Source organism: Eurosta solidaginis, chromosome 5 (genome assembly GCF_040869045.1).
Source record: "Eurosta solidaginis isolate ZX-2024a chromosome 5, ASM4086904v1, whole genome shotgun sequence".
NCBI classification, from domain to species: Eukaryota; Metazoa; Arthropoda; class Insecta; order Diptera; family Tephritidae; genus Eurosta; species Eurosta solidaginis.
This window is the reverse complement of record NC_090323.1, coordinates 263,312,668-263,340,069: the sequence shown is the minus strand read 5'-3', so window position 1 is coordinate 263,340,069 and position 27,402 is coordinate 263,312,668. Positions and strand designations below refer to the sequence as shown.

The window sequence follows — 27,402 nt, the reverse complement described above, 5'->3', positions numbered from 1 at the left end:
TTTGTGTTGACAGCCTTTCATATCAAGAAAGCAACAAAATCTAGTAATCTCAAATATTTATTTTATGCTGAATAGATAGAGTTTAAATACTCACATTGACGGCAAGGAAGCAAAACTAGAACTACCACCCTGAAGCCTCCGCTTTTGGCATGACGTCACATTTTGATGTGGGTGAGATTGTGATAAAGCGCTTTTGTTCATTTTATTTCACCTTTCAATTATTTTCTAGAGTTCATAAAAATCACACATATTTCCATAATTATTCTGTCTTTCCTTCAGTTTTATTGACTACATGCCCATTTGTCTCGTGCAAAGATATTACCAGGCCCAGGATACGAACTCGCTTATTTTCAACAAATCGCATGTCGCAATGTGTGTGCGCGGTGTTCTCACAAGCCATTCAATGATGAGGTAAGGAAGGTGAAGATGATAGCGTAAAAAAGCTTAAAAAGGGACATGAAAGCAAAATAAAAATGAAATAGAAAAAGATAGGCGAGTTGATCGGGCTACCGACAAAGGACCATCAATATCGGGAACACTCCCAAAACTCTTCGTTGTTTTTATGGCTACAAAAAGAAGAAGAAGATGGAATCGAATGAGGAAGTACAAGACAATGAAAAGGTTAGGATAAAGGAAATCACCTGAGAGTGGAAGGTTGAATGAGGTAAATGTGGAAAGTATATCAGAAAAAAAGGACCGGGAGGAAGATCGAAAATAAAGCACAAGAAAGAGCGGAAGAAAAAAGGAAAATTAACAAAAGGCCAGGATAGAGAAAATGAAAGAAGAGAAACTCTAAATGGAGCGGAGAAAAAATGCGCTTAGTGCGTGAAAAGGGGGAGTGGGAGGAAAAAAAGAGGAGGAGTGTGAGTATGAACAAGGATAAGCCTAATACAAAACAAAAAGATGAATAGATAGAATACACAGCATTACAGCTCTGAGTAGGGCGCCTATAGCAGTCACATTTCTTAGATAATTTTTTTGGCAAAAGTTAACAAAGCTTTGTGTACACTTATCACAATAAAAGACTCGACAATGACTGGTTGCAGAGCTCTATCTGGAAGTACTACGGTCTATAAAATTACCGACAATGTGATCTGAAAGAAGCAATTTTTGTAACATGTCGGATCTACAGATCTTTTCCAGACGAAAATTCTTTCGACTTTTTAAGTCTATAGCTCATAGCCATGAAAAAACTTTTCAAAGTTTTTCGCAGACCAAAGCACTTATAACATTCTAATCTGTTTTGAATGATAGGCAGAACACATAATTACTGTGACGCTTCAAATATTGTCTGAAGGATCACAAAGCGTCGAAATTCTGATTAGTAGAGCTAGACCAAGCAAAATGTCCAACAGTCCGGAAATGACCCAGAAGTCCTACCGAAATGTTAAGTATCATCAATAATCCCGCAGTGATCCTGAAATGGTTACGAAATTGTCTCGAAATAATCCTAAAACAACCCCAAAGTGATCCTGATATTGTTTCGAAATAGTCTCGAAAGGAATCCGAAAGTTGTCCGCAAGTGATTCTGACATTCGTCCAAAATTCCATCAGAATGATTTCGAAGTTATTTTTAGGCATCACCAATAATTCCGCAGTATTCCTATAGTAGTCCTGAATGGTTTCAAAAAAGTCTCGAAATGATCGTAAAATGTTACCGAAGTGATCCTGAACTTGTTCCAAATTGGTCCGGAAATAGTTCCGAAAATAATTCCTGCAAATAATCCCGCAATTTCCCCAAATTTCATCAAAATCTTTACGAAATTATTTCTAAAATTATCTCAGAGTGTTCTTCAAGTCATAACCAAATGTTCACAAAAATATCCCGAAATATGGTCCGAGACTAGACGGAGTGCTCCTGACGTCATCACGAAATGTTGACCAAACCGTCCCAAAGTAGTCATGTAGAAGTCAATAATGTTGCTTTCGTTCCTTTGCTTTTACATGTTTCTTGGCGGGTATTGCTTTAATGTCGTGATTGCTTTGTAAACTAGTTTTAAGGTTCGAATATTTCGTCAGAGATATTTGTGTTTGTTTATTTGTTATGATTATTTTGTATAGATATTTCTATGTTTTCAAGCACGTTGGAGCATGCCTTGCTGTTGTAGTTCGTAGACAGATATATAGGTCCCGTCCTGCTAATTTTTTGGAAAAATTAAAGCATAACTTAAATTTAAGAAGAAGCTCGGTCCAAATTTTCTCGTAGAAAATCACGCCAAGTATTTGTTTTTGTTGATAATACAACCAAAGCGTGCCCTTACAACAACTTTTTTAATAACCCTTTCATGGCAAAAAGCATAATAAACAATTTAATAACATAATCTTAGATTTTCCAAGTCATTCGCCAATTCTGAAATTTCTAACACTTACGTGTTGACCCATACACATCGTACGTAGCTCCACGACCTACAAATATTCATATGTAGTTATGAGCATATGAGCATATGTTAACTGTATAGCAAACAATTTTTATTAAAAAAATGAAAAAATTATATTCCTTACATCATTTGTATTCTCTTAGTACCAATTTAATTCAGCACACTTGGTTACATTTCGTTGCGCATCACTACTTTCGTACTTTTCTCTACTTCCGAGCCTTTGGCGCATTCTCGTTTCATCTGAGCTTCCTACTTACGAGTATAACGAGCCAATAACCATTTGGATTGTGCATGATAAGGAATATATATTTATGAGATGTGGGTGTATGCTGTGTATGTATATATGTTTAAGTTTAGACCACACTTTCATACATAACTAATAAGGATGTGTTAAAAATGGAAATATCATAATGGTAATGACGTAGAAAACTAAAGGCAATGACACAGACACAGACTGTCTCTATAAACTAGCTAACAACATGTTGTTGTTGTTGTTGTAGCAATGCTTCGCCCCACCTAACAGCCGCGACCGATCACAAATTGTCATCAATATCCTCTAACGGGAGTCCAAGGAAACTTGCTGTTTCAACAGGGGTGGACCATAAGGAAAGGGGTGTTAGAGGCGTTGGTTCCACATTACAATTAAAGAGATGGTTGGTGTCATGTGGGGACACATTGCAAGCGGGGCATACATTTTTTATGTCGGGGTTGATTCTGGATAGGTAAGAGTTTAACCTGTTACAGTATCCAGAACGAAGTTGAGCAAGAGTGACACGCGTTTCCCTGGGGAGTATGCGTTCCTCTTCCGCGAGTTTTGGATACTTTTCTTTGAGTACTGGATTCACCGGGCAATTCCCGGCATAAAGGTCCGACGCCTGTTTATGGAGTTCACCAAGGACCTGCTTGTGTTTTTCGCTTCATACGGATGGGTTCTCAGGTGCCGTATTTCCTCAAAATGCTTACGGAGATGACTCCTTAAGCCCCTAGGCGGTGCTGGTTCATCAATCAGATGTCTGTTGGGATGGGATGCTCAGGTTTCTGGGTATTCAACAAGAACTGTTTGGTCAGCTTCTCATTTCTCTCCCTGATGGGGAGTATTCTCGCCTCAACACCTTCAGTAATGTTAACGCAAATATGAAAAATATGTATGTATGATATATTTGTAAAAAAGTTTGTACGCTATATAAATATGTACACGTACATATTGAAGAAGAGACGTATCTACATACATATATTTCTCGTCTCATATTCATATAATAATAAGTTAGGATTTTGCACATTCATCCCTTCATTTCATGAGTAAAGACAACAAAAATTAGGTAATGAAAAAAAAAATAAAAATTTGTTTGCAAAGGGCATAGGTGTACATATTTATCGGACAATAACTATGTTAAACCATCCAGACTTTGCTCGTCCGTTGAGTTAAGTTTGAATTAAACAGTTTTAGCAGAGTACAAGTTTGAGCTCTGCCGTCCTAAAAATGAAAAAACGCAGACACCCACATTCTTTATAAGGATGGCAGAGCTAATATCTCCAAGATGACATAAATAAATTATACGTATTGGGGCAGTTAAAAAATTTTCATTGAGAGTTTTAGTATAAATATCTTAAAGATATTGAAAAGGACAAAAATAATATCAAAATTAAAAAAAAAATTATAATAAGTGCACTTATTCTGTTTTAAAACTCTTCAAATACAGTTAAACATCGTTTACTAAGCACATTCCTTTTTATTTTTGATGTGTAAACATCTTTGGTTACGGTATGGTGGAACTCAGATTGTAATGGTGAGTGTAGTTTTTAGAAAAGTAATGCTCTATGAAGAGTACAGAATGTAAAAGTATGCGCAGTGTGTGATATTGGTATGCTGTATGTGGGAATACAGAATGTAAGCGAAAGTGTAATCACTACACGTAATGCGGGAACAATGTACATGGTGAGCAAAATCAGATACATATAAATAACGATAACAAAAAATTAACAATGAGCTAGTGATTTTATATAGACGGGTTTTAAGCAATTTTTTATCGATAAATTATCGGTTTACTACTTCGATAGTAAATCGATAATTTATCAGTATGTTGCCAAAAATGTAGCGACAAGTTGCCATTCTGTTATCAAGAAAATATCGCAGTGTTATCGAAAATATATCGATTTATTTTCGAAGAGTTATCGCTTATTTATTGATAATTTATCAAGTGTAATCGATTTTTTATCAAGAAGCTATCGATTTTTTTCGGTGTGTCGCCAATTTGATATCGCTATGTTATCACTCTTTTATTTCACAAGCTATAGAATATTTATCGAAAAGTTATCAATATAATACCAGAAAGTTATCCACAAAGTATCGATTTGGTATCAAGAAAATATTGATATTGTATCCAAAAGTGAACAATTTCTTATCGAAAAACTATAGCTTTGTTTGTCAATTAGTTATCAATGTTGTGTTATCAATTTTTTGTCGACGAGTATCGGTGTGTTATGAAATAGATATCGATAAACATTCATTATACAATAAATGACACATCTGTAACCCGGCTACAAAAAGCCGATGTCGTGACTATAATAAGCCTATAACAAATCCGATTGTTCGACTATAAGATTCGCTCTCGATAATAGTTCGATAATGAAACAAGAAGTAGTCGGTATCGGTTCTCTAATTTGATAACTTAAAAACATTAGTTTCCTAAACACATCGAACTTCACGACTACTTGGTGCTTACACCTTTTCCCCTTTTTTATCATTTCACTAATGTCTTTATGTCTTCAAAACAATAACAGTGTAAGCGTCTTGAAATTGCGTGTACCCAAGAACCAAGCCGATACAAAGTTACGAGCTTGTTTTCGGCTGATTAAGATTTTATATTGGTTTCATAATCTTTTATGAAGTGAGTACTTGACAGACGTTGTGCTGCCCAAAAAATGGCTTACTTTAATTCAAAAATCACACACTTTTACTTTCAGCAAACGCTTCGCCTTTGGTAATATAGTCTGGCTGTTCATTACCGCTCGTCGTTCTTACGCCTATGAACACCTGCTAACAAAACCTGTTACTTTGTTCCTGTCTTAAAGATACCTGCGTAGTGTTTTATTGTTACCGTTTTCATGAAGTTCGGGCATTGATAGCAGCTCTTGTTTTACCATACAACAATTTTAAGCCAAACCTGTGAGGGGGATTCATTACACGGACTGGCTGCTTCCGCGAGAGTTTATTCAAAAATAGACACCGCAAAGTTCTGTAAGTGTATGGTCCATTCCATTCCGTAGCTGCCAAAGAGGATAATCCTTACATTTTTTATTATCTTCATATGTCCTGTCATACTTTTGAGATTGAGATCATTTTCTCTATAAGCGTAGGTAAGAAAGGTATTCGCACTTTGATGCTAAGCGCAACAGCATTGCACCTATCTGACGGCACAAACTAAGTAATGTTTTTAGTTAATTAAGAGATAAGTGTTCTTTCCATAGTCATTAAATTATATGTAGATTAGTTTTTGCCAGTGGACACATTTACCTAATTTGAAAATATCACCGGGATAAGTGGAGGCCTTTTGACGTCAATAAACCTCACACACATATCTTAGACAATTCTTCGATAATTGGAAGCCTTTAAACTTGATCTATAGTTCGGTTGGCAAATCGATATGAGGTGAACTACAAATCAGGTGTCTTAAAGATAGTAATAATAATTTGAGTTAACCACTCAATGTGGAGCAAACTACCGCGCTTAAATGAGATTAATATGTCTGCGCACTTAAAGCTTGGTTTTTTGTTGCCGCTTTATTACGACCACTAAATAGTGTATATATTCACCGATGCAATTATGTTGGATTGCTGTGTCAAGAAGTACACCAATCAAAAGAAAATTTCCCGTGGTGATACTTATGTTTGTTGTTGGCTCTGTGATAATATGGCTCATGTTATCTGTGCCGGTTTCTCTCACATAGGTGGTCGGGTGGTTGACCTAATATCCAGCAAAATTGGACTGAACTGGACATGTCATGATTGTCGTTCCGTAGAAAATGACATGCGAGCTTTTATGAGGCAAACTCAGAAAGAGTTCAACAACATTTTTATTGGGTTTCGTGACCTTAACGAAAGATTCAAAACGATGGAGGCTCACTTTAAAAAATTGAAAGTGATATCTGAATCCCCAAAACGAAAGAAATGTATGCCCAACAATGACTCCAACTTGTCTTCGAGTCAGGGGCAAAGCTGTCCTCCTACGAATGTCCCTTCAACCGCGTTGACTAATACGAACAGGCTAACCAAAGACGTTATGAACAATGCAGCTCAGGAATCTCCACAAGAATCTACAAAAGGTTGTGTCGAGACTTCCAGTGAGACGATCTATGGCAAATTAAACGATGCACGAACTAATAGTGGTACTTTTGCGGCTGTTTGTTCTACGTCACCAATGTTGATTTCGCTGGACACCCCAATTCATCCTACACCTCCACCGGTATCTTTAGCTCCAACAATAACAGTTACCGATACGGGGGTTGTTGCTAGCGATACAAGTGTACCTGAAAAAAATAGTACGGGCTCGATAACCAACGCTATAACGGCCGCACCTTCCCAGCTCTCTGGTGCGCTATCCGCTACTCCTTTGCAGGTGACTGCCGTGCCACCTCGTAGGGCTGTATTTGTGTCCCGATTACACGCCTCGCTTACCGAAAATGACATTGCTCATTACGTTTGCTCTAAACTTGGTGTTGCACCCACTAGTAACATCAATGTGTATAAATTTAACTTTAAATATGAGAGAGACATCTCCTCATTTAAAATATCCCTTTCAGATGAATATTTCGATAAGGTACTTGATTCCTCTTTTTGGCCCAAGCATACTGTGGTTCACATGTTCACGAGAAAGGCGAGTGCCCAACCTGTTTTATTACAGCCAAAAAACGGTATGACGAACACAGTAATAACAACACAAATGTAATTGCTGATCTGTCCCGTCTTCCCATTAATTATCAAAATGTTCGTGGTTTACGATCAAAACTTGTCCCATTCTTCCTTAATTCTTTCAACTTTTCTGCACAAGTTGTAGCTTTTACGGAGACCTGGCTAAAGCCTGATAATTACAATTCTGAGGTTTTTTCAAATAAATATGCTGTTTATCGGCGTGATCGCATCTCTAGAGCGGGAGGTGTCCTTATTGCTGTTGAATCTAACCTATCGTCTGAGTTGATTTCGCTGGACAATATCTCTCATATCGAATTCATAGCAGTTAGGCTTTCAATCGGTAGCTATAGCGTAATTGTTTGTGTGTTCGTATATACCACCTCGTTCGGATATGGATGTTTATGCTAGTCATAGCTCGGCCATCTGTGATTTGCATTCGCAGTTGGGAGATAACGATCGACTTGTTGTTGTTGGTGACTTTAACTTGCCAACAGTTAGTTGGGTTAATATAAGTGATTCAAACTTTTTAACTCCCACTGCTTAACATGAGTTTCTCAATTGCTTGTTAGACTCATCTCTTTTACAGATTAACAATGTTCCAAATGGTGGAAATAAAATGCTGGATTTAGTATTTGTGGATGGCTCGGTGGGTACTGCCCTTACGCAAATACCACCTTTATCCCTTCCAGAAGACCCTCTTCACCCTACGCTAGAGATATCACTTGATATCAGCCTACCCCGTAGGATTCAAGTACAGTCTCGTCCCCGATCTAGATGCTTCTACAAAGCGAATTTCATTATGCTCAATGATCTGTTGGCTTCCCATGATTGGTCGGATCTCTATGCTTGTACTGATGTCGATTCGGCTATCTCTATATTTTACAGTACGCTTGATAGCTTCTTTGATACCTGCATTCCTACTCGCTATACCCTATGTTCGAATAAGCCCCCTTGGTTTTCAAGGCAACTTATCAGACTTAATAACATCAAATCTAGGCTTTATAAGAGGTACAAGAAATCTGGAGCATCTGCAGACCTCTCTAAATATTTAATAGCTCGTTCTAAATTTCACCGTCTTAATCAGCTTTGTTATAAAAATTACTTGAGTTGTTGTAAAGCCCAATTTTTTAGAAGTCCAAAAAAGTTTTACAGTTTCGTAAATTCAAAGCGGAAAACTTCTGGGTATCCTTCCTCATTAACCTTTGGAGGTAAAAAAGCTTGCACTGATGACGACGTTGCTGAACTATTTTCTGAGTTCTTTAAGTCCACGTATTCATCCAGTGGTTTTCATTCTGGTCAATATCCCTATCGCTTAGATAGCTCGAATTACATTAGGAATCCTGCTATTGATGGTAATATTGTTCTTCAGAGTCTTCAATCTTTGAAGCCCACCTTTTCTCCGGGGCCGGACGGTGTTCCTAGTTGCGTGCTTAGGTACTGCGCCGAAAACATGTATGAACCTATTTTAAAATTATTTGAGCTATCTCTGGGATCTGCGTCATTCCCGGCACATTGGAAACAGTCTTTTATTATACCCCTGCATAAAAAAGGTAGTAGGTCAAAAGTTGAAAACTACAGGGGTATTGCTAAACTTTCAGTCATTCCTAAAGTCTTTGAACAGATTGTCACCAATCAACTGCAATATCAGTGTTCTAGTCTTTTATCTCCATGTCAACACGGTTTTATTCGTCAAAGGTCTGCCACTACAAATTTGCTTGTATTCACCTCTATAGTTATGGAAGGATTTTTAGCGAACAAGCAAACGGATGTCATCTACACGGACTTCAGCAAAGCATTTGATACCGTCAACCACAAGTTGCTTATTCATAAGCTTGATTTACTGGGGTTTCCGTTTCACCTATTAATGTGGCTGAAAAGCTATCTTTCTAACCGGACCCAAAAAGTCCTGTTCAAGTGCAATCTGTCGGAATCGTTCGGAGTTTCCTCCGGCGTACCCCAGGGAAGTCATCTAGGCCCTTTGCTCTTTGCCCTTTTCATTAATGACTTGCCACAGACAATATTATATTCCCATACTATAATGTATGCGGATGATATAAAACTTTGCTACACTTACTGTCCTACCGATTTGAGTTCCTTGGATCTTCTTCAAGCCGACTTGGACTCGTTCCAATGTTGGTGCACAACAAATTTACTAGCTTTAAATTGCTCTAAATGTAAGCATATGACATTTCACCGAGTGAAGCCAGCATTGAAATCTTATGTAATAGATGGTACGCCTTTGGAGCGTATATCTATTGCAAATGATCTAGGTGTCCTTTTTGATCCGAAATTGAATTTTAACATGCATATTTCATCTATAGCCAACAAAGCGTTGGGTTTACTTGGATTTGTTAAAAGATGGGCTAAAGAGTTCGATGATCCGTACCTCACTAAGGTTCTTTACACATCGCTGGTTCGTCCAATACTCGAGTATTGCTCATGCGTTTGGTCCCCTGTTTCTCAAAAGCATATAAAGCGTCTTGAGTCAGTTCAAAAGCAATTTTTGATATTTGCATTGCGCGGCCTTAATTGGGACTCAAGTCTCCACCTTCCTCCATACAGAAGTAGACTTCTTCTTATTAACTTACCCACTCTGGAAAATCGGAGAATATTACTGGGGGTATTGTTCATCCATAAGCTCATTAATGGAGAAATTGATTCCGCGGACCTCCTCAGCCGCTTGTTTTTTGCGGTTCCCCCTAGAGTATCCAGACACTACGTTCCTTTCTATTTACCCCTTTGTCGACGAAACTTTGCTAAAAATAATCCTCTTCTTATCTGGTGCGCGCACTACAATGACTTGTATAGCTGCATCAGTCTTGAATGTACTTTTGCCACTATACGTAATGCAATACTTGCCTATCTAATTTAAGAGATACAAGCTAATTTAATTTGCCGGCATTTTATTCCTTCGATAAAAAACAGGAACTATCTCGCTTAAGGATGGAGGAAATTTATCAACATGTATCATTAAGAAGGAACAAGAGAGTACTGTGTTGATTGGAATCTGGTGCATTCCAACAACGTAAAAAACATGCTTTTTCATGAGTCACTGACTGGAATCGTATGCATTCCGGCAGTATAATCTTATGGGTCAGGCATCGAGCTGATTGGAATCCGGTGCATTCCAACAACACAGGTCATGTTACTTATTTATGCCTTGTGATGGCGTATCCTCATTACACTACTCTTAGCACTGCCGGATTCCCATGACATGCTGATTGGAATCTTGTTGCATTCCAACAGGGAGATTGGAATCCACTGCATTCCGAAATCATGCTGAGGGGAATCTGATGCATTCCGCCAGTATAAGATTTCGGCATAAGATCTTATTTGTGCTCATATTTCTTATTATTATTATATTCTGAAATTAAATAGTAATGTTCATTAATATTTCTTTGTTTGTAATATAACATTGTTGAAAGCTCGATATATCTTAAATTTGATCTTTTGAGTTGTATATTTATATATCTTTTATATTATGCAGTTGACCATAGTTTGTCGTCGACTTTAAATAATAAATAAATAAATAAAAATAAATAAATAAATATCAGTGGCAACGCTTTATTGTGAGCTTATCCCGCCGTTATGAAATGATTCAATGGCTCAATGACCTGAGGAGTACTATATATCCCCAAAAATGTTAAAAGAGCATATTCGCGGAACAAGAAGCGGATTTTTTTAACACATACATATGCAATTTGCGAAAAATTCTTTAGATCTACCACATGTCACCAGTTAAATCGCAAGGCAACTTAACAGGAGCCAATCTATTTTCAGTAACAACTTTAATTAAAGTTTCTGGCAATAACTATTTTTTAATATCATTTAAGCTATTCTAGCTCTCAAGTTTTTATATGAACACTCCTCCTTCGGGTATTTTTAATTAATCTTCCCTTTTGGGCCAACAAATTTAACCGTATATAAAAAAAATACACCTAACATAGCCCTGGAAATACACTTCGCTTGCACTGTTCTACAAAATTAAACTTTTTGCATTACCCTGGATCACCACTATTTTTTTTTTTTATTTGCTATAATAGTCCCCTAATTATAAAAATGGTCGAAATTGAAAACTCTATGGATATGTTTATGTTTATGTTTTTTTTTTTTTTTTTGTTGTTTTCTAAAATTTGCCTTTTTTGAAAAGGGAGATCCATTGATTTTATCATATCTCTGGAACGGGTTGTCCGATTTTGTTGTAATAGCAAACGAGATTACCTCAAAACTGCTTAAATACCATTTTTTAAATACTTATTGGTTTCAGACTTATTTGCATCGCATTATAAAAATCGATTCAAACTTACAACTTTTTTTAGACGATCGTAAAACTGTGAACATTCCAAATAAGGCAAGCTTTATTTCATGAAAATCCAGGGGTAAACGGTAATATTATTAACAATTAAGTGAATGATGGTAAAATAGGTATTTTTAATATTTTTGCTTATTTAGCTATTTAAGATACTTTTATTAAATAAATTCTACAAAATTTAGTACTTGAAATATTTAAAAATAGTTTCTACTTTTTGCTTGTCTACTGTAATTTTCTGAATTTGATTCTCGTATAAGAAACCAATTATAATCTCCCATCATATTTTCCTTCCTGAATCCTTGATAACGCTCCTCCATTGACTTAAGTTGTTGGTGAAATCGTTATTCATGCTCATCACTGACATCACCATGATTTGAAGGGAAAAAATTCAAATGGGAGTGTAAGAAATGCATTTTTAGAGACATGTTTGCACCTGAAATTATATGTATATGTAATTTAGAGGTTACAATTATGATGAATATACAAAAATCATATCATATTCCTACTTACCGATTTTCGAATAGTTGGTTAGTAAATCAGAAATGATTTCCTTATAATTTGGACCCCTAAAAAGTTTGAAACAATCAGCCTAAATGAGTTCCAAGCAGCCTTTTCATCGGGTGATGGTAACGTCTCGAATGTTGAGCTCTGTAGTAGTTTTCGGATTTGTGGACCATCAAAAACACCTTCAGAAATTTTTGAAACGGATAATTTTGGAAATATTGTTTGAATATAGTCGAATGCTTTTTCATTTTTGTTTAGCGCCTTAACAAAATTCTTGACTAATCCAAGCTTGATGTGTAATGGCGGAAAAATCACATTCTCCTTTTTTATTAGAGCAGCATATTTTATATTGTGTGTGCCTACTTTGTGATTGGTTCTTGCTAGCCAGTCCTTCCTTACATAATGTGCGCTTCGATCTCGGCTATCCCAAAGGCAAAGAAAACAGCAACGTTTTGTGTAACCGCCTTGTAGTCCAGTTAGTAAAGCTACCACTTTCAAGTCGCAACATATTTTCCAATCGTGTTTTTCATAATGATTATATTTTAAAAGTTTGGACATGGTTTCATAAGTCTCTTTCATATTTACGGCGTGTGCGATGGGTATTAATGGCTTCTGATTGCGATTGTGTAATTAAACTGCTTTAAGGCTTTCTTTGTTACTATCAATAACTAATCTCCATTTACTTGCGTCACATGTTTGGCCAAGCTTTCCAAAAAGTCCAGTTATATCATAGCAAAAACATATATTGTCTTTATTTCTGTAAAAACAAGCATATGGCTTATATCGCTCACGATAGGTAGTTATCGTAACCTGTTTTTCTAATAAGTTTCTTTCTTTTAGACGGGATGCAAGTAGCTCTGACTTATCTTTTGGAAGCTCTAGGTCTCTTATAAGATCGTTTAACAAGGACTGTGTCAGAGGCTTTGGGCAAAATCCATCTGATACGTTGGAGATTTTTGAAAACGAAGAAATAGGCGATGGAGAAACTATAGTATACGTATTATGTTGATTTTCAGGACATGGAACTCCATCTAAATCTAGCACGGGAAGAGTAAAACCACCAGCTGAAATCGTGGGATAAGACCAAATCATATGTTTTCCAAATCCTTTTTTTTACTTAAATAAAAGCAACAGTTAGCATCATGATCACATGTTTCTCTCCACATCATAGGTTTTTCAATTTGCATGTCTTCTCTGTGAAAAATGAGTATCATAAATATTTTTAATTAATAAATGTAATTGTTACTTACTAAGGGTAGGATTTCCATTTATTTAAAATATATATACAGCTAACACAAATTGAATTTGGCGTCCAATATTGGCTCAAATTCTAAACATCTATTTTAAAATAATCCTTATATGAATTTTGTAGTTAAATTTCTCCGCCCTTTTGCTGTAGTGTAAAGACCGCATTCATAACAAAATATGTTCGGGTCATTTTTGCAGACGAATTTTCTACTGTTATTATTCATTTTTTTTAAATTCACTAACCAATTAATAGTTTTTTGCTGTTGTTGACAACTTGACTTTTCGCGATCAGGAATGCTAGTTAAATAACATTGAATGAACTAAATTAATTACTTTAAATATTCGCAGGCCACTTCGATTTTCAAAAGTGTGTATCCATTTTTTCGTTAAGTTTGTCACAATCGCCGACAATATACCATACAGGGCAGGCATCTAATGAGTCTGTAAATTTTTTAACCACTACCTGCGAAAGGGTTTGAAAAAAAGGGGTTTTCAAAAAAAGTTCATATGCTATGGGAAATAGCCTGTGCAAGCTGGGATGTTCAGTAGGTAGGTATAACAGTTTCTATGACGGAGTGATAATTTGATTTTTTTGTTTTTATGATTTAAGCATTCTAAGAACATCGCAAGAAATGCCTCAAGGAAAAAGTTGTATATATTTGATAACAATTATATATGACCATACTTCTTTGTTACGAAAAACCGCGTTAACAACTTAAATTTTCCATACAGTATGAGCCATTTTTTCTCATGAGCTGCGTTTTGCCTTAAGAAAAATTGACGGGGAAAAATTTCTTGAGTGTCATTATGGAGTTTTCTCATTTCTGGCGATGCCCGTAGTAAGCTTTAAAAAGACAAAGTTTCGCAAAATGTCATACCTAAATAATTTGTTTGTCAAAAACAATAATAGGCTTGATATGCAAAATTTTCGCTAAATTGGGTATTTTCACTTTATTGTCAATAAAACCAACATTTATTCATGTATTTTCACGAAATAAGGTCTCAATTATTTATAATGTGTACAGTTTTGATACCGTGAAATAAATGTGGTAATTTTTTAAAACCTTCGATTTTTTATGAATTTTTGAAGAATAAAAAATGGTCGATTTTGCAAAAAAAAATATTTTTTTATATTTTTATGTGAATAATCCACAACCGTCGATCATATAAAAAAATTTTCTTATCAAGACTTGAAGGAAATTTTGCGGTGAATCTACTGGTGTTCCTCTCAACGAATTTAGATAAGTAATTTCCATGATATGATAAAATAAATGGAAAGACCTCTGTGAAAATCCGTGATTTTAGACAAAAAAAAAATCGTATCCATAGAATTTAAAATTTTGGGTGTTTTTGTACTTAGGGGGCCATAATACATCGAAATTAAATAGTTAGACTTCAAAGTAATTTCTCTTGTTTACTAGTGTTATTAGAAATCTTATAAGTTACCAAGCACGTAGCAAAATCATGGCTAGCTCAAGCTCTCAAACCATTGCGGATATTACTGGTCAACTACACACATACACACATATCGTCTAACATTTCACTTATTACAAAATATTATATGCTTCTTAGTAAATTCGCTTGTGAATTCCCAGGGGAGAGTGTAAGGCTTGCAAACAATAACAAAACAATATTCGTGCAAATTACAAAGGCAATAAGCACGCGATTATCCTGTCAGCTAGTTGACCTAACCTAAATTTTACACTGCACATCGCAACAATGCATACATATTAACGTCATGCATAAATTACAGCGCATTATCTTCTCGTTTCCCTTCATATCAATGTTTGGTTTTCATTCGTCGAAGACAATGCATTAAATGAAGCATGTAAGGTATGCACAGTCTTCGGTAGTGCTAATGGTTTTATATCTTTCATAAATATATGACCGTATAATAAATTTGATTGCAGTTTTTAGTTGTAAATAGCTGGAATAGCATAAGTTCTAAATAGTTATTTACTTACAATTGCAAAATAAGAAAGAGAGAATCGTCTTGAAAAGCCCCGTCACATAAGCAGTTTTTCATATAGATGCGTTTAACACAATCTTATGCATTTGAGCAGATTGCATGTATTTTTATGGAGAACGGAAGATTGAGCAAACCTGGCGCCATCTGGCATGAAGAAATAGCCAACTTCCAACCTTTGTTGCAAGCAAAGCATAAGAAGAAGAGTTTGACAATTTGCTTTGGCTAAGGGTGCTTTCACACTTTGTAAGTGAAATTATTTTTCTCACTTGTTCTTTTCTAAAATTTGTCACAGTGTAAAACTGCATTTTAACAAAGGAATAGGAATCTTGGCAGGAATACTGTTCGTGGTATGACATATATAAATAAATTAGCGGTATCCGACAGAAGATATTCTGGGTCACCCTGGTCCACATTTTGGTCGATATCTCGAAAACGCCTTCACATATACAACTAAGGCCCACTCCCTTTTAAAATACTCATTAACACCTTTCATTTCATGCCCATATCGTACAAACAAATTCTAGAGTCACCCCTGGTCCACCCTTATTGCGATATCTCGAAAAGGCGTCCACCTATAGAACTAAGGCCCACTACGTCTTAAATAATCATTAACACATTTCATTTGATACACATGTCATACAAACACATTCCAGGGTTACCCTAGGTTCATTTTGCTAAATGGTGATTTTCCCTTATTTTGTCTCCAAAGCTCTCAGCTGAGTATGTAATGTTCGGTTACACCCGAACTTAGCCTTCCTTACTTGTTTTGAATAATATCGAAGAACCGGCAAGGCTGAAAAAATGTACTCTATAATTATGTACTTACTTTAAATGGCTTAAAGTAAATATACGCAATCTTAATGGAGGTACCTATTTCCTAGAACACATGACACATTTGCCTTACAAACAAGATTTAAGCAATATTAACAAACTGCTAAATAGAACGTTGTGCTTAATCTGCTCATGCACATAATTTTATGTAATGTCACTTGAAAAACTATTTACACACACATTTCTAGGAATTTGTTTAGCATATGTATGCGTGTATATTCAAGAACATGAAGATATATAAATATAAACTTTTACTTAATCTGTTGTGAATGAAAATAGTTTACGAAGCGCGCTTAAATGTCATTTGTCATGTTTGTGCTGAGCTAGCAACGTCATCACTTTCACTTGACTGTCACTGGCACGAATTTCTTTTTTTCTCAACGCACACTTGCACATACATCACTACACACAAACATCCATTGTACATGGCTGACCTACCACACCTGTCATTTCAGTGGCGCTCACCTTGTTTTTATTTTTTGTCATGCTTTGTTGCCTACCTTCTGTTTACTATCCTTTTTTGTTGTCTTCTATGTGTGTATGTGTTTGCGTGCCTTTTTAAATACTCGCCCAATCCAATGCACAACCAACTGCACTTTGGACTACCCTTACCTTGCTTCATTCCTCTTTTGTCAGCTCATACTAACTACATATATATTTTAATAATTTTATTGTGTCAAAAAGCGGCGCTCTCCAAACCATCACGAACAACCATTTGGCGTAGATATATAGCAAAATCTTTGTCCAAGCAGTTGGCATTAACTATCTATCAACTCCTGTTTCCTTCAACCATCTAACTGCTTTGGACTGCTTTTGTTTTAGCGTTCCTTTATTTAGTCTGTCGCTGATGTCCGCCATCCTCCAAGTGCAGACCAAGCCTATATACGTCAGAGCGTGTACTTTGATGGGGCTGTAATTTTAATGTCTATTTTGTTGTAACATACGTACATATAAATAAGTCTACAAAAGCAGTAGTATATGCGTGCATGTATATATTTTGTTGGCAATTAAAAGTTTTATCCACTACAGCCACTTGGCCCCATTCTATCTAAGTCTGATGTTTAGCTATAGCAATTATTCTGCATATTGTTTGTAGGTATAATGGATTGTCAATTTTTTTTTTTTTTATTTACTTATGTCGGTTATGTTATAGCCTTAACAACACTGTGAAATGAGCACCATTAAGCTGGCTATCAGCACTATATTAAACATATATTACTTTGGTACTGGAGCTCGCCATGAGAGCTCCGGATATGCTCTCATTTTAACCCATATCTCATTTTGTGGACGATACTGTGCGAGGATAGGTCTTTGTTAAGGGAACAGATCGCACCCGAAGAAGGTGTGATGTGGAAGCCTAAATGTTGTTGGTGTTGTACTAATGATAAATTATCAATGTTGATGGTTCTTTACCTGATATATATCCAGTACGTTCTGGTAACAAGCACCATTAAGTTATAAACCCGACCATCTTGGATACGATTAATATGACCACATTAAACCTTCTAGGCCACCCCTCCACCCTTGCTCCCCCATGCTTGTAGTCGCTGGAGCCTCGCCTGCTAAATATGTGTATGACACATTCATATTTGTAACATTGTAAGATTGAAAATTGGGTTGAGGAACCTCTGAAGCTCTGAAGCTATGAAGCTTTGTATTACGCTTAACAACCCCTTAAATCACAAGCTTATATATCCGCAGTAGATGTGCATAGGTATGTCCTAGTCTTACATAGTACAAACTTGATTTGACTGGTGAACAGTCACTTAGGTAAGAAGGTTAAGCCTCACCATGAGATTTTCGGAGTGAAGAGCTTAATTAAGACCAATCGCTCGCTCAGGGCGCATCACGTTCCTGCTGGCCGTAAAAGTTTAATTTCATTTGAACAAAGTTCCCTTTGAAAATGATATAAATAACAATGCATACAATATTGCCGAGACATGGCGTATGAGTAACATTTTCGATTTTTATGCAATAAGGAACTGAAATAAGATAATTGCTGAAATATCCACTGCATCGAATGTATCACTTATCCGACCTATGTAGTATGTTTTAATAGTATTTTTTACCCCAGTTTTATTTAATCACATTTACCTTCAATTCCACTATGTATTATAGAAAGTTTCGCTTTTAAATGTATATGGTATTTTATTCTGTATTTTTGTTCCACCTTATGGATTTAAATTTGTGTGTTTGAATGTATGTGTGTATATCTTTGAATTCTCTGTATACCATTATATGGTTTTCTATTGACCTCATAACCTCGGCCAACTACTAAGTTGGAAACCTCACAAGCTGCAGAACATCAACTTACAAGCACACACAACACTTTCCAAAGTAAATTACAAGTCAGCTGGACGTCCAATTACTATGATTGTTTTGCACAATTCTTCATACTGTAACGAATTTACTTGCAAATCCTTTTATTTGCAACCTTCTGCTAAGTTCGAATCACTAAACTATTGAATAAATAACTCCAATATTTAACAATGCAAAATGGCCTTTATTAAAGTACTTCACAATAAAAAACTCTACTATTACCCGACAGATTGCGTGCTTAATCAAAATTGATTGTAGCGCCTCTATGGTTGAGGCCTTTTATACTCTTTGCTTTCCTCGTTGCATCTTCTAGGCGCTTCTCTTCTCGAATCTACTAGTTGGTTATCTGTTATAATTATAACTACAGATGTACGTGTAAAGCTATCATATGCGCGTGTGTTTGTGAGCTACATTTCCACAATTATAAGCGCATATCTCAGATAAGATATCTGCATGTGTTTGTTGCTTCTCCGCTGCGTATACGTACATATGTGTAGGCATAATGATTGAATTATTGATGTGCATTCACCTCACTGCTTAGCATCGGCTAATACTCGTAACAATATATATATATTTTTTTTTTCATATTTTTAACGTATAATGGATGTTGTTCAAAGTAGAGGAGGCGAAACTGAATTTGTTTAGTTCTAAACTAATTTTAAATAGATAGAGGGAAGAGTTTTTGCAACCAATAGCGGTTTGAGCTTCGGGAGGTTAAAAAACAAATAACCGAGATTAAAAAAAGTTATATAGATCAAAAAATTTAACGATTTAAAAAATTAACACAGATTGAAAAAAGAGAAAGCATTAAAAACGCAAACGAGTTTAAAAAAAAAGTAAACAAGTAAGGAAGGTTAAGTTCGGGTGTAACCGAACATTACATACTCAGTTGAGAGCTATGGTGACAACATAAGGGAAAATAACCATGTAGGAAAATGAACCGAGGGAAATCCTGGAATATGTTTGTATGACATTGGTTTCAAATGGAAGGCGTTAAAGAGTATTTTATGAGGGAGTGGGCCAAAGTTCTATAGGTGGACGCCATTTAGGGATATAGCCATAAAGGTGGATCAGGGTTGACTCTAGAATGCGTTTGTACGATATGGGTATCAAATGAAAGGTGTTAATGGGTATTTTAAAAGGGAGTAATCCTTAGTTCCATAGGTGGACGCCGTTTCGAGATATCGCCACAAAGGTGCACCAGGGGTGACTCTAGAATGTGTTTGTACGATATGGGTATCAAATTATAGGTATTAATGAGGGTTTTAAAAGGGGGTGGTGGTTGTTGTATAGGTGGTCGCCTTTTCGAGATATCGCCATAAAGGTGGACCAGGGGTGACTCTAGAATGCGTTTGTACGATATGGGTATCAAATGAAAGGTGTTAATGAGTATTTTAAAAGGGAGTAATCCTTAGTTCCATAGGTGGACGCCATTCCGAGATATCGCCATAAAGATGGACCAGGGGTGACCCTAGAATTTGTTTGTTCAATATGGGCATCAAACGAATGGTGTTAATGATTATTTTAAAAGGGAGTGGGCCTTAGTTCTATAGGTGGATGCCGTTTCGAAATATCGCCATAAAGGTGGACCAGGGGTGACTCTAGAATGTGTTTGTACGATATGGGTATCAAATTAAAGGCATTAATGAGGGTTTTAAAAGGGAGTGATGGTTGTTGTATAGGTGGTCGCCTTTTCGAGATATCGCCATAAAGGTGGACCAGGGGTGACTATAGAATGCGTTTGTACGATATGGGTATCAAATGAAAGGTGCTAATGAGTATTTTAAAAGGGAGTAATCCTTAGTTCCATAGGTGGACGCCGTTTCGAGATATCGCCATAAAGGTGGACCAGGGGTGACCCGAGAATTTGTTTGTACAATATGGGTATCAAAAGAAAGGTGTTAATGAGTATTTTAAAAGGGAGTAATCCTTAGTTCCATAGGTGGACGCCGTTTCGAGATATCGCCATAAAAGTGGACCAGGGGTGACCCTAGAATTTGTATGTACAATATGGGTATCAAAAGAAAGGTGTTAATGAGTATTTTAAAAGGGAGTGGGCCTTAGTTCTATAGGTGTACGCCTTTTCGAGGTATCGCAATAAAGGTGGACCAGGGGTGACTCTAGACTTTGTTTGTACGATATGGGTATCAAATGAAAGGTGTTAATGAGTATTTTTAAAAGGGAGTGGGCCTTCGTTCTATAGGTGTTCGCCTTTTCGATATATTGCCATAAAGTTGGACCAGGGGTGACTTTAGAATATGTTTGTACGATATGGGTATCAAATGAAAGGTGTTAATGAGTATTTTCAAAGGGCGTGGGACTTAGTTCTATAGGTGGACGCCTTTTCGAGATATCGCCATAAAGGTGGACCAGGGGTGACTCTAGAATAAGTTTGTACGATATGGGTATCAAATTAAAGGTATTAATGAGAGTTTTAAAAGGGAGTGGTGGTAGTTGTATATGTGAAGGCATTTTCCAGATATCGACCAAAATGTGGGTGACCCAGAACATCATCTGTTGGATACCGCTAATTTATTTATATATGTAGTACCTGCCAAGATTTTAAGGGTTTTTTATTTCGCCCTGCAGAACTTTTTTCATTTTCTTCTACTTAATATGGTAGGTGTCACAACCATTTTATAAAGTTTTTTCTAAAGTTATATTTCGCGTCAATAAAACAATCCAATTACCTTACCATGTTTCATCCCTTTTTTCGTATTTGGTATAGAATTATGGCATTTTTTCATTTTTAGTAATTTTCGATATCGAAAAAGTGGGCGTGGTCATAGTCGGATTTCGTTCATTTTTCATACCAAGATAAAGTGAGTTCAAGTAAGCACGTGAACTAACTTCATTAAAGATATGCCGATTTTTGCTCAAGTTTTCGTGTTAACGGCCATGCGGAAGGACAGACGGACGACTGTGTATAAAAACTGGGCTTGGCATAAACGGATTTTGCCCATTTTCACAGAAAACAGTTAACGTCATAAAATCTATTCCCCTACCAAATTTCAAAAGGATTGGTTCATTTTTGTTCGAATTATGGCGTTAAAAGTATCCTAGACAAATTAAATGAAAAAGGGCGGAGCTACGCCCATTTTGAAATTTTCTTTTATTTTTGTATTTTGTTGCACGATATCATTATTGGAGTTGAATGTTGACATAATTTACTTATATACTGTAAAGATATTAAATTTTTTGTTAAAATTTTACTTTAAAAAAAATTTTTTTTAAAAGTAGGCGTGGTCCTTCTCCGATTTTGCTAATTTTTATTCAGCGTACATATAGTAATAGCAGTAACGTTCCTGCCAAAGTTCATCATGATATCTTCAACGACTGCCAAATTACAGCTTGCAAAACTTCTAAATTACCTTCTTTTAAAAGTGGGCGGTGCCACGCCAATTGTTCAAAATTTTACTAGATTTCTATTCTGCGTCATAATTTCAACTCACCTACCAAATTTAATCGCCTTTTCCGTATTTGGTAATGAATTATCGCACTTTTTCGATTTTTCGAAACTTTCGATATCGAAAAAGTGGGCGTGGTTATAGTCCGATATCGTTCATGTTAAATAGCGGCCTGAGGCGAGTGCCTAGGAACCTACATACCAAATTTCATCAAGATACCTCAAAATTTACTCAAGTTATCGTGTTAACGGACGGACGGACGGACGGACATGGCTCAATCAAATTTTTTTCGATCCTGATTATTTTGATATATGGAAGTCTATATCTATCTCGATTCCTTTATATATGTACAACCAACCGTTATCCAATCAAACTTAATATACTCTGTGAGCTCTGCTCAACTGAGTATAAAAAGTAACTCGGTTTAAACAAAATAACCGATATTCAACGGAAGTCTGATCAGTATTCATTTTATTAAAGGAATACATTGCTATTTATACAGAAGTTCTTAACCTATGCATATATACATACTTACATTAATACCTGCATATTACAAGGTACATAGTTTCATAATAAATAATGGTTATTCAGCATAATATGTAGTGACCTACATACCGTTAATGTGATTCATACATATTGAATGGTTTGGTCAATGCGAATGAACTTATGGTAGTTACCTGGGTCAATGAACGAGCGTTTGTAATGTTAAGCGTGTTTGAAATGGGGTGAATCCCACGCGATACTACAAGCTTATTCAAGTCTACGACCCTTTTTAATTTGCTTTATATAAAAGTGGGCATGGTCTTTAACCGATCCCATCCATTTTTACAAGAAATATTTTCTGCTATAAGGAAAATATGTGTACAAAATGTCATTACAATATGTTAATTTTTCTTCGATTTATGGCTCCCGAAATATAGAATATTGCTTAGTCATAAAAGGGACGGTCCCACAACCATTTTCAAAAATTTTAGTGTATTCCAATTTGATGTTATAATTCAATTTAGAAACTAAAATTCTATTGACACAAAGCTCTTTTTCGCGAAGATATAGCTTATTATTTTCGTCTACGACTGTTTTAAAAATCTTTTATTTAAAAGAGGTCGTGGCCCTTGACCGATTTCGTTAATTTTTCTTCAAAGCATTCCTTATAGCAAAGGCAACCTCCTCTCTGCCGAATTTTTATACTCAGTTGAGCAAAGCTCACAGAGTATATTAACTTTGATTGGATAACGGTTGGTTGTACAGGTATAAAGGAAGCGAGAAATCGTATAATCCTCGGCGCATCTACATAATTAAAATTTTACAAAGACACTGGATAAAATTTTTAAAATTTAGACCAAAGTTTGCAGACGTTTGTGTTCACATCATTGATTTCAATAGTCTTCGTTAAATCAAAACGATATTTTAGAAGGAAAGTCGACAAGATGTTTACTGCTGTTTTCCGGCCTTGTGACTAGTTCGACTGTCCATTACGTTAGGGTAGTAGCACACACGGTCATTAGTTCGACTGTCTTGGGCAGCTTTTGCTTCACCACTTTGAGTGTTCTTGCGAAGGACAAAGCCTCACCTGCCTACGTATTCACATTTTTAAAAGGAGCCGAAACGTGTAGGTGATATTCAAACTTGGTTGATAGGATATAATCAATGTCATTCATCCCAGGGGACTAGTTTTGGATAGGGCCGCCAACTTTATGTCAAACCGGGAGACTTGGGTGTTGAAGGATGAAGTGTGAAAATCAAAATTAACATTTCAGACGCTATTGTATAGTTTCGCAAATAAGCAACAGATTTTTGAATGTAAGCCCAAATGATTTTTCAAAACCTTCTCATACGTACATATATCCTCAACTTAGTATGAGGTAAGAATCATTTCAAAGGAGTGTTTATGCCCCTAGAAGCTACTAAAGGGCTTTGGATCTTTCAGCCAATGACAATATAAATTTTTTTTTAAAAATCGGCACCTTTTTTGGGTAATTTGATTTTTTTTAGCAACTTGAGGACAATTTGAAAACATGTTCGCCTTGGATCATTTTATTTGAATTCATCGTTCATTATTATTTTTTGAAAAAAATGCGCAAAGTGAGCATATAAATTTATTATATAACTTTAATTTTAGTGTTTTGTTTTAATAACTTGGTGAATTGGGCGATGCAAAGTCCGTGTTAAGCTGACATCGAAAACGCCTGTTTTTTTAAATAACTTTTGAACAGTTAGAAAGGGTTAAAGTTCGCAATTAGTTTCTTATAACTAGCAGTGATGCCCATCAGTTGATAACACTTTCGACCAATTTTCAACATGAACAATTAATGGCCTAAACAGTCTTAAACGAGCAGAAAATATAGTAACGCGCCGGACGCCGTCACCGCCGTCGCCGCGCCGATATTTTTGACATTCGAAGGCGCCGTGCGAAAAACGACACTAGTCGGCGGCGGCGGCGACGTTTATCGGCGGCGTATATCTCTAGTTCATATCAAACCTCTTATTCTAATATAAACTATTCGATGCAGTTTGCTTCATTTTCTTACTGCTGTTCTTTGCGCGATCTTCGGTAACAGAACTAAGAAAGCTAGGTGCCTATTGGCTTATTAGTTAAGTAGTTGGCGCTTAACCGTTTAAACGGTTATGGTCGTCCAACAAGGCGCGCCAGTCGTTTATACGCTCTGCCAACTGGCGCCAATTGGCTTCAAAAAATGTATTAAAGGTATATTGGATACCATTTTTGAAAATAGCCCCCTTGGCTTGCTATAGAGTTGGAAGTAGGCAATAAAGCTGTTGTTGCTTTGTTCCAGGTAGCTTCTAGATGAGCATTCCACGAAATGTATGTAACTCTTTTTTATACCAAATCTCGGCTGCCGTTTCGAAAACGCCCTAATTTGTTGCAAAACCGCCCTATCTGGGCTCAAATTCAATACAATTTGCCATTAGCTGGAATGTTTTTGAAAAAAAAATCTAAGATAGAGCGTTTTGAAACAAATTCTGAAATGGGACGTTATTCTAAAGCTTTATGATATAGGGTGTTTTCGAAACGGCAGCCGAGATAGGGTGATATTCCACTCAACTGTCGAAATAATAAAAAATGTGTGCATAAGTACGGATATGTTTGCTTAGCAACTTTAGGGTTGTTCTCAAATAGTCGTGTTTTCGTCGGTTGATGAAACCAGAAGCATACTTTAAAAGGACAGCACCTTAAAGTACACACCTTAATGATTAAAAGTGATTTCTAATGTGTTTAAATATCGAAAAAATTTTAATCCCCGCAACGTAAGTTTCAAACTATGTAGAGGCAATTTTTCTTCGGCTCGTCTAGGGGACTTCTTGTTGTACGTTAAACGGCTGCTTTAGTAAACTAAAAAAGGCGTTGAGTAATTGAGAGCTTTGATGTCTTCATAAAGTGCATTGAAAAAAATAAAATCAATATAATTAAAATTGTTTTTCCTCCAACAGCAATGCGCCTGAGTGCTCCTTCAAAGCAAATCATGAACTATGAATTATGAAAATCAAAAACGGGTGCATAAAAGACTAAAAAACCAAATACTCAAAGAAAAGTTTAATAAAGAAATAAATCGCTCGCAGTTAAAGCTAAAAAGGCATTAAAAATAGTCTAAGTGTGTGATAAAAGGGAGGCAGCTCAAATGAAAATGTCAAGTAGCAGAAACTCTTTAGAAAGTTCATCCTTCGTTATTAAAATGCGTTTGGTGTGCAGTCAAGAAGAAAACATGACACAAATCGCAAAACTCAAAAAACCTCATAATACGCGAGGCATAACCAAAATCAGCAGCGCAAACAACATCAAACATACAAACAACTATAGCAGCAACAGCAGCACTGGCAGCAAAATCAGCTTTTAAACTCAGCAACTGAAAAATTACTGAACGCGTCAGCTGCTTAACTCAAATACATACATACATTTATATAAGTCGAAGTGCATCATAAAGTAGTATTCGGCTTTTTTTAAACGCCGCCTTCAATGCAAAATACTCGCGGCAATAAAAAAACAGAGACTGCTACGCTATATGAGGGCGCCTTTAGAAACGTTATAGCGCCGATTTATGTTAAGGACAAGTGACGCCATTTATATGCCAACAACGCCGCCTGCATCAACAAGCCTTAACCGGAAAACTAGCAAACCCGCGTAGCAATCACCAACTGACCAGCAGTGTGTGAGCGTTGATAGCCACAAAAGCGGCAAGACGTTACAGGCGAGTTTTATAAACGGACGCAACCGCAGCAAGGATACTCGCTTGCACGTCATCACTAGCCATTCATTCTACTGTCATTCTACTTTGCAACATACAACACTCGCTTCATATACGTCATCACACTCGAAGGAAAGAGCGCCGTGGGCGTTGCTTCGCACAGTACACTTGAACATCATCATAGTGGCGGTGACAGCGACGCTCTCCGTTGTTCAACATTGGTATGGGCGACCTACAAGCAACAATTGAATTTTCCGTAGAGCTTTATAAATTCTTCAATGTTGACTTATTTCAACGAGGGTAAGTTCAAGATGCTCTCATTTTATTATACTCATTCTCATTCTTATTCACAGTCACTATTTTATTCCCATTAGTAGTAAGGCTTTAGTGTTCATTGTGTGCAGGTATAAGGTTTTTTTCATAGACGCTAATATTTGTAAATTCGGCACAGATGTGCGGTAATGTGCGCAATAGAACAAGGAAGCGCACTGTGTCCTTTTATTTGTTTAATTCAGAATTGAGTTTTTGATAATTATCTTGAAATTTACATTTTCGCATAATAATTTCCATGTAAATATTTACTATGTAGTGTATAAATTTGCATATAATTATCAAATGAAATTATAAGATGCTTGTCATATTAAAAAACTAAAAGCTCTTTATACAGCAACTTCTTGCGAAAACTTTGGAAAGAAATTTCCCACTATCAATTTCTGATGTGTAAACATCGCACTGCGTGTATTCAATTTGTTATTGGTGTGCTAAGTAACGATTTATTATCGTTTTGTCAACGGCAGGTTATGGGCGTGCTATCCATTTCCTATCGACGAATTATCGGATTGTTATAAATATGTTTTCGACGAGTGACGGCATAGTTATTATAAATTTGATATCGAACATTCAATGAGTTATCGTTTTACTATCAAAAAGCTATCGATTTCATATAGAAAAGCCTTCGAATAATTATCGGCAAGTAATCGCTATATTATTCAACATTATCGACTTTTTATCGGTGTTTTACCGATTTGTTATAAAAAATACTCGAATTTTGATCCAAAACCTATCCATGTGTTATGGCACAGTTATCCGTTTACTATCGAAGAGTTATCGACATGTTATCAAAAAGTTATCGATTGCTTTCTTGGGGCTCCTATAGAATCGGAGAGCTCTCGCAAAGATGCGGAAATGAAACAATATACTATACGCGTTCTGATGGTTCCAAATAAACGTATGTTTACTGTGGCGATCCAGAAAAATGTAGGTCCTACAAGCTGCCAGATCACAGCAGTGTCTTTCAGGCGGAAACTGCAGCCGTAAATACAGCGAC

At 36.2% G+C, this 27,402-nt stretch overlaps 1 protein-coding gene across 5 annotated transcripts in view; it reads left to right on the top strand.

The window, feature by feature from the left end:
* Positions 1 to 27,402, top strand: part of LOC137253376 (protein FAM135A) — a 123,114-nt gene that overhangs the window by 44,836 nt on the left and 50,876 nt on the right. For 4 of the 5 annotated variants that reach the window (XR_010953785.1, XM_067790167.1, XM_067790166.1 and 1 more), the window contains exon 2: positions 25,324 to 26,375. Coding sequence is in view for 4 of the 5 variants with exons in the window: in XM_067790167.1 (XP_067646268.1) it covers positions 26,299 to 26,375 (77 nt within the window). In the remaining variant the exon portion in view is untranslated. Of the gene's footprint in view, positions 1 to 251; positions 864 to 25,323; positions 26,376 to 27,402 lie in introns of those variants that run through there. The other variant, XM_067790169.1, reaches the window with a different exon arrangement.